We start from the raw sequence: 12,685 nt of genomic DNA, 5'->3' as shown, positions 1-12,685 counted from the left end.
TCTCTGTTAAGATAATTTCCTTTTGAATTTCTAGCCAAATGTAAAATGTTCCTGTTTTGATTAATTTAATGGAGTGAGTTAGGTCTGCTCTATACCAAATTAGCATTCCCCCTGAGTCCCTTCCCTGTTTCACACCTGGTAGTTTGGTGGATGGGACTACCAGCTCTCTGTAACCTAGAGGGCAACCAGTGGGTCCGTCTCCTCTGTACCAGGTTTCTTGCAGGATGACAATGTCTGCATTACCGATTTCTTTGGTGAAGTCCGGGTTCCTGCTCTTTAGGCCAAAGGCAGATGACCTCAGGCCTTGGATATTCCAGGATGATATAGTGAAGGCTTTTTGTTCCATAAAGTGTCCAATGTTGTTGGTCGTGGTTTGGCCTCAGGCCAGTAAGTGTGAGCAGAGCCTGCTGAGCATCTGGTACATGCCGTTGGCTTGGGCGAGTGTAAGAGTGGGGGTTGGGCCTGTTTGCCCGCTCACTACCTGGGCGTATGTGTGACTTCCATGTTGATGCCCTCTTTGCGGGGGTGGGGTGCATGGGGTGGGCAGGAGTGGCATAGGTCTGATCTGAGGGGGCCTAAATTGGGTGTGGGCATGGTTGATGTGGGGGGGTGTTGATTGGTTGGGGTGGGGGTGTGGATGTGTCTGGGGGTGCTGTGGTCTGGATGTAAGTCCTCTTGGCGTGGGTCCTCTATGTGTAGGTCCAGGGGGGGTCCTGAAGGTCTTGGAGGGTGTCTCGCTGGTCTGGGTGGGGTGTCTATTGATCTGTTGCTCCTGTGTGAAGTGTTGGGGCTGCGTTTGAGAGCGATGTCCTTTAGAGTCTGGGCAAAGGTGGGCACTGCTGCCTTGTAGAGGTGGACCTGGTCATAGAGGCTGTTCAAGTCCAGGGTGGAGTGGTGGGCCAGAAAGATTGGCCCACCCTCATTTGGTTTTGAGGCACAGTCACGGGAAATGCTTGCGTTTACCCGCTGTATTGTAGCAGGGTGGAAGTCTTTTCGTGGTAGCAGGGTGGAGATAACCACTTGTGCGTTGGGGAAAGTAGAAGAAGCTTTTTCAATCACTCCCTTCAGTGCTGTGGCCACCCTTTCCTGCTGTGCTCTCAGGTCGTTTGTGCCTGTGTGTATTATTATGTGGCTAGGTGAGCCTAGTTTGTCCTCAGACATAAGGTCTAGGGCGCGCTGGGTGTTTGGACACCAGAGTTTAGACACACTGTGTTTGGGAATATATCTATATATTTCCCATTTGAGTCCATAAGGAGGACAATCTGTGTCTTGTGTTTGTCCTCAGTGGGTGTGGGGGGGTTGTCAGGAGGGCTATCAGGGTGGCTGACTCTCTCTATCTCTCTCTGTCTCTCTCTCTCTTGCTCTCTCTCTCTCTGTCTCTCTCTCTGTCTCTCTCTCTCTCTGTCTCTCTCTCTGTCTCTCTCTATCTCTCTGTGTCTCTGTCTCTCTCTCTCTCATTCTGTTTCTCTCTGTCTCTCTTTCTTTCGCTCTCTTATCTCCATCCACCCAGAACAGTCTGTATACCACATGGAACTACAGTCTCTACTTTGAACACTAAATGAGAAAGGGTCCTCATGCTAGTGTTTAACATTACCGTTATCAAATTAGACAGTTGTGTTTAACATTACCGTTGTCATATTAGACAGTTGTGTTTAACATTACCGTTGTCATATTAGACAGTTGTGTTTAACATTACCGTTGTCAAATTAGACAGTTGTGTTTAACATTACCGTTGTCATATTAGACAGTTGTGTTTAACATTACCGTTGTCAAATTAGACAGTTGTGTTTAACATTACCGTTGTCATATTAGACAGTTGTGTTTAACATTACCGTTGTCAAATTAGACAGTTGTGTTTAACATTACCGTTGTCAAATTAGACAGTTGTGTTTAACATTACCGTTGTCAAATTAGACAGTTGTGTTTAACATTACCGTTGTCATATTAGACAGTTGTGTTTAACATTACCGTTGTCAAATTAGACAGTTGTGTTTAACATTACCGTTGTCATATTAGACAGTTGTGTTTAACATGACCGTTGTCAAATTAGACAGTTGTGTTTAACATTACCGTTGTCATATTAGACAGTTGTGTTTAACATTACCGTTGTCAAATTAGACAGTTGTGTTTAACATTACCGTTGTCATATTAGACAGTTGTGTTTAACATTACCATTGTCAAATTAGACAGTTGTGTTTAACATTACCGTTGTCATATTAGACAGTTGTGTTTAACATTACCGTTGTCATATTAGACAGTTGTGTTTAACATTACCGTTGTCAAATTAGACAGTTGTGTTTAACATTACCGTTGTCATATTAGACAGTTGTGTTTAACATTACCGTTGTCATATTAGACAGTTGTGTTTAACATGACCGTTGTCATATTAGACAGTTGTGTTTAACATTACCGTTGTCATATTAGACAGTTGTGTTTAACATTACCGTTGTCAAATTAGACAGTTGTGTTTAACATTACCGTTGTCAAATTAGACAGTTGTGTTTAACATTACCGTTGTCATATTAGACAGTTGTGTTTAACATTACCGTTGTCATATTAGACAGTTGTGTTTAACATTACCGTTGTCATATTAGACAGTTGTGTTTAACATTACCGTTGTCATATTAGACAGTTGTGTTTAACATTACCGTTGTCATATTAGACAGTTGTGTTTAACATTACCGTTGTCATATTAGACAGTTGTGTTTAACATTACCGTTGTCATATTAGACAGTTGTGTTTAACATTACCGTTGTCATATTAGACAGTTGTGTTTAACATTACCGTTGTCATATTAGACAGTTGTGTTTAACATTACCGTTGTCAAATTAGACAGTTGTGTTTAACATTACCGTTGTCATATTAGACAGTTGTGTTTAACATTACCGTTGTCAAATTAGACAGTTGTGTTTAACATTACCATTGTCAAATTAGACAGTTGTGTTTAACATTACCGTTGTCATATTAGACAGTTGTGTTTAACATTACCGTTGTCATATTAGACAGTTGTGTTTAACATTACCGTTGTCATATTAGACAGTTGTGTTTAACATTACCGTTGTCAAATTAGACAGTTGTGTTTAACATTACCGTTGTCAAATTAGACAGTTGTGTTTAACATTACCGTTGTCATATTAGACAGTTGTGTTTAACATTACCGTTGTCATATTAGACAGTTGTGTTTAACATGACCGTTGTCATATTAGACAGTTGTGTTTAACATTACCGTTGTCATATTAGACAGTTGTGTTTAACATGACCGTTGTCATATTAGACAGTTGTGTTTAACATTACCGTTGTCATATTAGACAGTTGTGTTTAACATTACCGTTGTCATATTAGACAGTTGTGTTTAACATTACCGTTGTCATATTAGACAGTTGTGTTTAACATTACCGTTGTCATATTAGACAGTTGTGTTTAACATTACCGTTGTCAAATTAGACAGTTGTGTTTAACATGACCGTTGTCATATTAGACAGTTGTGTTTAACATTACCGTTGTCATATTAGACAGTTGTGTTTAACATTACCGTTGTCATATTAGACAGTTGTGTTTAACATTACCGTTGTCAAATTAGACAGTTGTGTTTAACATGACCGTTGTCATATTAGACAGTTGTGTTTAACATGACCGTTGTCATATTAGACAGTTGTGTTTAACATTACCGTTGTCATATTAGACAGTTGTGTTTAACATTACCGTTGTCATATTAGACAGTTGTGTTTAACATTACCGTTGTCAAATTAGACAGTTGTGTTTAACATGACCGTTGTCAAATTAGACAGTTGTGTTTAACATGACCGTTGTCAAATTAGACAGTTGTGTTTAACATTACCGTTGTCATATTAGACAGTTGTGTTTAACATTACCGTTGTCATATTAGACAGTTGTGTTTAACATTACCGTTGTCATATTAGACAGTTGTGTTTAACATTACCGTTGTCAAATTAGACAGTTGTGTTTAACATTACCGTTGTCATATTAGACAGTTGTGTTTAACATTACCGTTGTCATATTAGACAGTTGTGTTTAACATGACCGTTGTCAAATTAGACAGTTGTGTTTAACATTACCGTTGTCATATTAGACAGTTGTGTTTAACATTACCGTTGTCAAATTAGACAGTTGTGTTTAACATTACCGTTGTCAAATTAGACAGTTGTGTTTAACATTACCGTTGTCATATTAGACAGTTGTGTTTAACATTACCGTTGTCATATTAGACAGTTGTGTTTAACATTACCGTTGTCAAATTAGACAGTTGTTTTCATCAAAAGGAGATACTGAATGTAAGTACTTATATGACGACAGTGATGGTCCCGGGATTCTAGGAAGTACATCTCTGTCTGTGTGGTGACAATAGGCCCATGTATACCTTGAGTTCAGGGCTGAGTTGTATAGGGTGACAGACATACTCCTTAAACAAACCATACACATACTTGGTACCTTAATATTTTCTCTTTTTATTTTGGACCTGGTTCAGTGACATTCAAGCTTTGGAGGACATGGCCTTCCCAGTCACACAAGCACAGATAAATTCTCCCACCACAAACGTAATGAAAAAGAGCACAGGACACATTTTGTAAGAGCTCCTGTTACAGTCGCACATGGTCTTCAAACTGCAGTTGAAAACAAAGTTTGTAAGTTTAACACCTTAGCTTATTAAACAATGACCTTAACGTAAAACAAAAGACTCCGCAATGTTTTTTAGATGGAAAAGAGAGAGAGAGAAAGAGGTACAACACCGTGTTACTATAGCGACAGCAGAGTGACGGTGGACTTGGTTAATTGTCAGAGTAGTGCAAGCTCTTGGACATGACCCTGCCCGCCTCCACCTCAATTCTGATCAGCAGACGCTTCCTGGGGCTGGTTCGGGGGGCAACGGCATCTAATGGGAGGGGCTTCAGAGTCAGGAGGGGCTTCCTGGGGCTGGTTGGGGGGGCAACGGCATCTAATGGGAGGAGCTTCAGAGTCAGGAGGGGCTTCGACGGCAAATCAATGTCTGCGTGCAAGCAAGGACTGGGATTGGTTGGTTGTTTTAGTAATCTGAGCAAAAGAGATATGATTTGATTTTAGTAGGACACACAGATCATGACACAACACAGGTCACAGTTCCTTCCTATCGGATCTTTCTCTTCTTACTCACCCTTCTACACATTTACTGAGGATGGGAAATAACTACTTGGCAGTGGTGTAAAGTACTTAAGTAAAAATACTTTTAAGTACTACTTAATTAGTTGTTTGGGGTATCTGTACTTTACTATTTCTATTTTTTACAACTTTTACATTTACTCAACTATATTCCTAAAGAAAATAATGTACTTTTTACTCCTTACATTTTCCCTGACACCCAAAAGTACTTGTTACATGTTTAATGCTTAGCAGGACAGGAAAATTGTCTTATTCACGCACTTAACAAGAGAATATCCCTGGTCATCCCTACTGCCTCTGATCTGGCAGACTCACTAAACACAAATCCTTTGTTTGTAAATTATGTCTGAGTGTTGGAGTGTGTGTCTGGCTATCTGTACATTTTAAAAACAAGAAAATCGTGTTGTCTGGTTTGCTTAATATAAGGAATTTTAAGTGATTTATACTTTTACTATTGATACTTAAGTACATTTAAAACCAAATACTTGAACATTTTTACTCAAGTAGTATTTTACTGGGTGACGTTTACTTTTACTTGAGTTATTTTCTTTTAAGGTATCTTTACTTTTACTCAAGTATGAAAATTGGGTACTTTTTCCACCACTGCTACTCTGAAGTGGAAAGTATCATGTAGATGCTACCTAGAGGTTCTAAGGTTAAATAAACTAACGAAGAAGAGAGTGAACCACTGGAGGGAATAAGAAGAGCTCTTACCTTGCTGACGTATATGGTCATTCATTCTGAAATGACAGAGAGAATACGGGCTAAGTATAGGCAGGATACTACAGTATTTCTCCATTTCAATCTCTCTCTCTCTCTGTCTCTGTCTCTGTCTCTGTCTCTGTCTCTGTCTCTGTCTCTGTCTCTCTCTCGCTCTCTCTCTCTCACACACAAACACACCCCTGACCCCACCCATTCACACATAACCCCCCTACATCCCCCGTCACCACACACACTTCTCTCCCCCGGCCCCCCCTCCACTGTGCCACTCACCTCATCTCCTCTCCCTCCAGTAGCTTCCTGTAGGTGGCGATCTCGATGTCCAGGGCCAGTTTGAGGTTCATCAGTTCCTGGTACTCCCTGACCTGACGGGCCATGTCCTGCTTGGCCCTGCGGAGAGCGTCTTCCAGCGCAACAATATTATCCCTGGCCTGCTCCAACGCATTCTGCCCATCCACCTCCACAACCTCAATGTCCTTCTCAATAACTATTTTCTGAACAGGGGAAGAGAGAGAGGGAGAGGGAGAGGGTCGGAGGGAGAGGGTCGGAGGGAGAGGGTCAGAGAGAAAGGGGGGGGTCAGAGAGAGGGGGGGAGAGGGTCAGAGGGAGAGGGGTAGAGACAGGGGTAAAGGGAGGGGGGAAGAGGGTCAAAGGGAGAGTGTCAGAGGGAGAGAGGGGCGAGGGAGAGGGTCAGAGGGAGAGGGTCAAATGGGAGGGAGAGCGTCAGAGGGAGGGGGAGGGAGAGGGTCAAAGGGAGAGGGAGAGAGGGTCAAAGGGAGAGTGTCAGAGGGAGAGGGTCAGAGGGAGAGGGTCAAATGGAAGGGAGAGGGTCAAAGGGAGGGAGAGGGTCAGAGGGAAACGGAAGTGGAGAAGGATATAGAAATATATGCGTGTGTATGCGTGCAAGAGCGTTTCACCTGCTTCTTGAGGGTCTCCAGCTCTGCCTTCAGTCTCTGTGTTAGACGGAGCATGTCAGCAATCTCCTTCCTCACATCACGTACATCCTGCTCATACTGACCTGCTGTCAGCACTATGTCATCCATCTGAGAGGGAGGGAGGGAGGGAGGGAGGGAGGGAGGGAGGGAGGGAGGGAGGGAGGGAGGGAGAAAAAGAGGGGGAGAAAGGATAGAGGGGAATCAGTGAATATATTTAGGATAGTCATCACTCTTGTTGCATCGTCAACATCATTAACTGTGATACATAATGTTGGTGTGTGTGGCTCTGATGTGTAACTGTGATTAAGTTGCGAAACAAAAGTTATTCTTGATGGACAATAGATACCACTCACCCCATCACCACTCACCCCATCACCACTCACCCCCACCACCACTCACCCCAACCACCACCACCACCACTCACCATTCCCAACACCACCACCACCCCTCACCCCCACCACTACTCACCACTCACCACCACCACCCACTCCTCACCACCACACCATTCATCCCCACCACTCACCACAGCACTCACCACTCCCACCACCACCCCTCACCACCACCACTCACCACCACCACCACCACTCACCCCCCCACCACCACCACTCACCCCCACCACCACCACTCACCCCCCCACCACCACCACTCACCCCCCCACCACCACCACTCACCCTCACCACCACCACTCACCACCACCACCACCACTCACCCCCCCACCACCACCACTCACCCTCACCACTCACCCCCACCACAACCACCAGTCACCCCACCACCAGTCACCCCCACCACTCCTCACCACTCCCACCACCACCACCATCACTCACCCCCACCACCACTCACCACCCCTCACCACTCACCCCCACCACCACAGCGGTTGAGAGTGTTGGGCCAGTTACCGAAAGGTTGCTGGTTCAAATCCCAGAGCCGACCAGGTGAAAAATATGTCAATGTGCCCTTGGGCAAGGCATTTAACCTTAATTGCTCCTGTAAGTCTCTCTGAATTAGAGTGTCTGCTAAATGACATAAAATGTAAAAAATCCTCACCTTTTTCTGGTTCCACAGCTCTGCCCCCTCTCTGGCACGGGATGCCATGTCCGTGTACTGTTTCTTGACGCTGTCGATGATCTCGTCCATGTCTAGAGATCTTTTGTTGCTTTCCTTCACGACCACCGTCTCATTCTGGATATGAGACTCCAGCTCCTTCAGCTCCTGTCACACCACAGCCAGGACAACAATACTACATTAGAGAAGGAGATCTGGGCCTCCCGAGTGATCTAAGGCACTGCATTGCAATGCTAGCTGTGCCTCTAGAGATCCTGGCTCGAGTCCAGGCTCTGTCGCAGCCGGCCGGGATCGGGAGAGCCATGGGGCGGCACACAATTAGGGGAGAGTTTGGCTGGCAGGGATGTTCTTGTCCTATCGCGCACTAGCAAGTCTTGTGGCGGGCTGGACACAATGCACGGTGACACGATCGCCAGGTGTACGGTGTTTCCTTCGACACATTGGGGCGGCTGGCTTCCGGGTTAAGTGGGCATTGTGTCAAGAAGCAGTGCGGCTTGGCAGGGTCATATTTCGGAGGACGCACGGCTCTCGACCTTCGCCTCTCCCGAGTCCGTACGGGAGTTGCAGCGATGGGACAAGACTGTAACTACCAATTGGATACCACGAAATTGTGGAGAAAAAGGGGTAAAGAGAAAGACATCTGGGCTGCGTCTCATTCCAGGTAACTGCCTCCTTCGCTCTGCCCTAGTTGGCAGATTTGAGATGGTTTCTGCACTGGGTAGGTGTCAGTTGCAATAGTTCCACACAGCGCCATGCAGTAAAGAGAGTTTGGCAAACTTTTACACTGGACGCCATGTTAGGCTATATATGGTTCTGGTTCCACCTAGCCTCTGATTGGCCGATGGGTGTGTCAGTCAGCCTACCTCATCATAGCCCCGCCTCAGGAAGTCCAGTTCTCCCATCAGGTCCTCCAGTTCCAGAGCCAGATCCACGGCTGCCAGGTGGCCCTCATCCACATCCTTCTTGTTGATCACAAAGTCATTCTCCAGATCCGACTTCTTCTGGATCTCATCCTGGTACCTGGAGGACCACAGAGTGGATAATGAAGAGGACATTGTTGTTTTGATATTTTACATTTTAGTCATTTAGCAGAAGCTCTTATCCAGAGCAACATACAGGAGAAATTAGGGTTAAGTGCCTTGCTCAAGGGCACAGGCAGATGTTTCACCTAATTGGCTTGGAGATTCAAACCAGCAACCTTTTGGTTACAGGCCCAATGCTCTTAACCTCTAGGCTACCTGCCGCCCAGGTATGATATGACTGAGATGGGAGCTCAGGTAAGCGCACACACCCGCAAGCATGACACCACACCACACCACGACACGACACACCATACCACGACACACCACACCACGACACGACACACCATACCACGACACACCACGACACACCACACCCCGACACGACACACCATACCACGACACACCACGACACACCACACCACGACACACCATACCATGACACACCACAACACACCACACCACGACACACCACGACACACCACACCATGACACACCACACCACGACACACCACGACACACCACACCACGACACACCACACCATGACACACCACACCACGACACACCACGACACATCACGACACACCACACCACATCATGACACACCACACCACGACACACCATACCACGACACAACACAACACACCACACCACGACACACCACGACACACCATGACACACCACACCATGACACACCACACTATGACACATCACGCCACGACACACCACGACACACCACACCACGCCACGACACACCACGCCACGCCACGACACACCATACCACGACACGACACGACACACCACACCACACCACGACACACCACACCACGACACACCACACCACGACACACCACACCATGACACAACACACCACGACACACCACACCATGACACACCACACCACGACACACCACACACCACACGCATCCCCAAACCCCTTTCACTGACATGTCAATTTATCATCCTACTGTCAGAACATCTGCAGCTTTGTTCCCCTCTAACCCCTCCAAGTCAGACACCCTAGCATAGCGTGCCTGTGTTGAGCTGATCCAGACTGGGTAAGAGCCCAGGATGGATGGGATGAATGGGCCCAGCTCCCTAAGGGTTCCACATTTTCTCCACTCTCAGAGCCATGTCTGTGGGTACTGTGCAACACAGAGGTCCATGGTTAGGGGGTAGAGTGGAGTAGAGGGGCTGGGGAGTGTACACTGACTACAGTACATTTACCTCTCCCCACAGACATAGTGCAGGGCACACCAGAGCCCCCCTGTACATACTTAACTCAACCCAGTGGACAGAGGCTTATGTAAGGATAAAGAATTAGCACCTCCGACTCTTGAGGACTGGGGACCCAGGTGGAAAAATGCTCCGTAGCCTAGCGTGAGAAAACGCTGTTTGTCACTTTAGACTGATGAGGTTCCTGTTGTGGACTGTGGCATTTCCTGGAGGCCTGGTGACCTGTACAATATCTAAACTAGGATTTATATTATACAATTGACTGTCCTAGTTTTCTCCCTAGGCCTGCTTCACAGGAATCATGTGTTGGGTGGTTTGTTAGGGCGTCCCTGAAATGGTAAATACATTCATAATTTAGATCTATCTTTTGCAGGGCATGTTGTCCAATTCAATGCCATTCTATTGTATTGCACTGTATTATTTTGTATTGTATTCCATTGTATTCTGTTCTATTCGATTCTATTAACTCTTAACTACGAAAGGCTCTGTGAAGGCTCTGTGAAGTCACTGACTTGTTGCGTGTCTGGTCCACTTCGTCCTGGCAGCGGGCCAGCTCCTGCTTCAGTTTCTGTTTGTCCCGGGCCAGGTTCTCGATCTGCCGCTGCAACTCGTTGGCCAGCTGTTGGACCACAGCGTCCACGTTGCCTTGGTAGTCCTCCTGCTCCTTCAGGATCTTCAGGCGCGTGTCCAGGACCTTGTTCTGCTGCTCCAGGTTTTGCACCTAAAGGGAGAAGGAGAGAGAGAGTATATTGGATCAGAAACTCAATCAAGGTGGTTGCATCTGAAACCAGTCAGAGTAAACTACAATGAGTTATAGAAGGAAAAAACTCCTATCCATTTTTTTATTCATGTCACTGGGGGATTGTGGGTTAAGATTTGTAAGCCTCCACTTCTCTGCTAGCAGGAATTTAACAGATATTGAAAAAGTGACTCTACAACCTGTTAGTCTTGTGGGATGCCATTGTGTGTGTGTGTGCGTGTGCGTGCGTGCGTGTGTGTGGGCACTTATGTGGAGCCTCAGTGATGAAGGGTCTCATTACACTAACTGAGCAACACCAGATCTGCCCACAGCTAAAATTCCACCGTGTGTGTCTGTGTGGCAAGCACACTTTCTGGCTGCTTGGTGGCAGCAACATGCATTAGGTTTACACCCAGACTCTCATGGCCATTAAATATAGAACCAATGTGTGATTCACTACAACATACTCACACTATGGTCTGTTAACAACAAATAGGCCCCCACACTCACAAATGTAACCCAACAAAAATATTATATAATATTGACTAAATCCAAGTCCAAAAATCTATTAAAGAAAATTGATTTGGAAAATTCGCAAGAGATTAAAAATAATTCCATTTTGAAATGGTATTCTGTTATTGGCCACAAGGTGGCACCTTAGCAGTTGAAAACGCCCTATGATCGAAGGAGAGAGAGAAGAGAGAATGAAAGTGAGAGAAAGAATGAGAGAGAGAGGGAGTGAGAGAGCAGGAGACTCTATGTCTGACAGGTTTTCTTTACAGGTGTGAGTGATGGTGATGAGACCGCTAGAACACCTCTCTCTGGGTAGAATGTTTTGGCTACATAAACCCCGCTGCTGGGATGATTACAGAGGCTCTTATTTTACTGAAGGTAGGCTTCTAACTATGTAAAGGTGGTAATGAAGTATAATGACAGTTAAGTAGAATGTATCAAAACGTAGGCCTGTAGATAATTAGAAATATACATTTGTTTTTTATCTCAAGATGTGTTTTGGGTCTATCTAATGGAATTATTACACAATGAATTGGAAGAAAATGTATAAATTAAGCATCAAATCAAATATCATATGGCTGAAATAATTATGTAGGAGTGTCATACAGGTGTTTCTCTATTACCAGCAGACTTCAGACAGACCTATTGTATCAATGTATTGATTTAGTAAAATTATCAATCCAATCAATAATAATAATAATAGAATAATAAAATAACACACCTTGTCAATAAACGCTATAAACTTGTCGTTGAGTCCAACCATCTGGTCCTTCTCCTGGGTCTTGGCTGACTGGTCCTTCGGGTCCACCTTCGGGTTGTTGGGCTCTAGAAGGTCCTTGTTAGTGGCGACGTTCGGGTAGCTTTTGGGCTTGTTACCGGAGGGAGTGTCGGACTGGCTGCTGTATCCGCCTGGTTTGGACATCTTGTCTTTGTGTTCTTGTCAGGATGACAGACAGAGAAGGAGTCTCAAGTATCAGGTTATTACCCGATTTTAAGGTGGGCAAGGACCAACCTTCACCACTCAGGTGTCTGCCTCTGTCCAATCAGCTGAGGTGGAACTCTAAATTTCATAGTAAAAACAACAAAGTCACAAAGGAAAACTTGTATGTTTACTCTAAACCTGTTTGCCCGGGGGTGTGCTGGACGTACTACAGCCAATCGTATCTTTGGGGCCGGTTTCAGGTGTTGAGCAGCGGTATAAAAACAGTCCCTCGCATCTCTCAATCACTACCTGTACAGGTGACTATCGGTTCTACACTGCCTCTCTATTTTCTTTCTCAACTCACCCATTCAACCAACTACTGCC

At 45.2% G+C, this 12,685-nt stretch overlaps 1 protein-coding gene across 1 annotated transcript; it reads right to left on the bottom strand.

The window, feature by feature from the left end:
- Positions 1 to 4,787: 4,787 nt before the first annotated feature.
- Positions 4,788 to 12,301, bottom strand: LOC120050854 (intermediate filament protein ON3-like). Its single transcript, XM_038997382.1, has 8 exons — positions 12,101 to 12,301; positions 10,640 to 10,848; positions 8,735 to 8,891; positions 7,854 to 8,018; positions 6,792 to 6,917; positions 6,148 to 6,368; positions 5,869 to 5,894; positions 4,788 to 4,954 (listed from the first exon to the last, which is right to left on the bottom strand). Exons 1-8 carry the CDS (start codon positions 12,299 to 12,301, stop codon positions 4,788 to 4,790), a joined length of 1,272 nt encoding a protein of 423 aa, XP_038853310.1.
- Between the last annotated feature and the right edge of the window lie 384 nt (positions 12,302 to 12,685).

This window comes from Salvelinus namaycush, chromosome 7 (genome assembly GCF_016432855.1).
Source record: "Salvelinus namaycush isolate Seneca chromosome 7, SaNama_1.0, whole genome shotgun sequence".
Classification (NCBI taxonomy): Eukaryota; Metazoa; Chordata; class Actinopteri; order Salmoniformes; family Salmonidae; genus Salvelinus; species Salvelinus namaycush.
Note: the sequence above shows the minus strand (reverse complement) of the source record. Positions and strands in the feature narration are given on the sequence as shown.

What these genes read in the sequence shown, in the direction of transcription:
- LOC120050854 (XM_038997382.1), bottom strand. Translation starts at nt 12,301, where the DNA reads ATGTCCAAACCAGGCGGATACAGCAGCCAGTCCGACACTCCCTCCGGT. An exon ending in TTATAGCGTTTATTGACAAG is followed by an intron (nt 10,849 to 12,100) that starts GTGTGTTATTTT and finishes TTCTCCCTTTAG; the next exon opens with GTGCAAAACCTGGAGCAGCA. An exon ending in TGACCATATACGTCAGCAAG is followed by an intron (nt 4,955 to 5,868) that starts GTAAGAGCTCTT and finishes TCCTCCCATTAG; the next exon opens with ATGCCGTTGCCCCCCCAACC.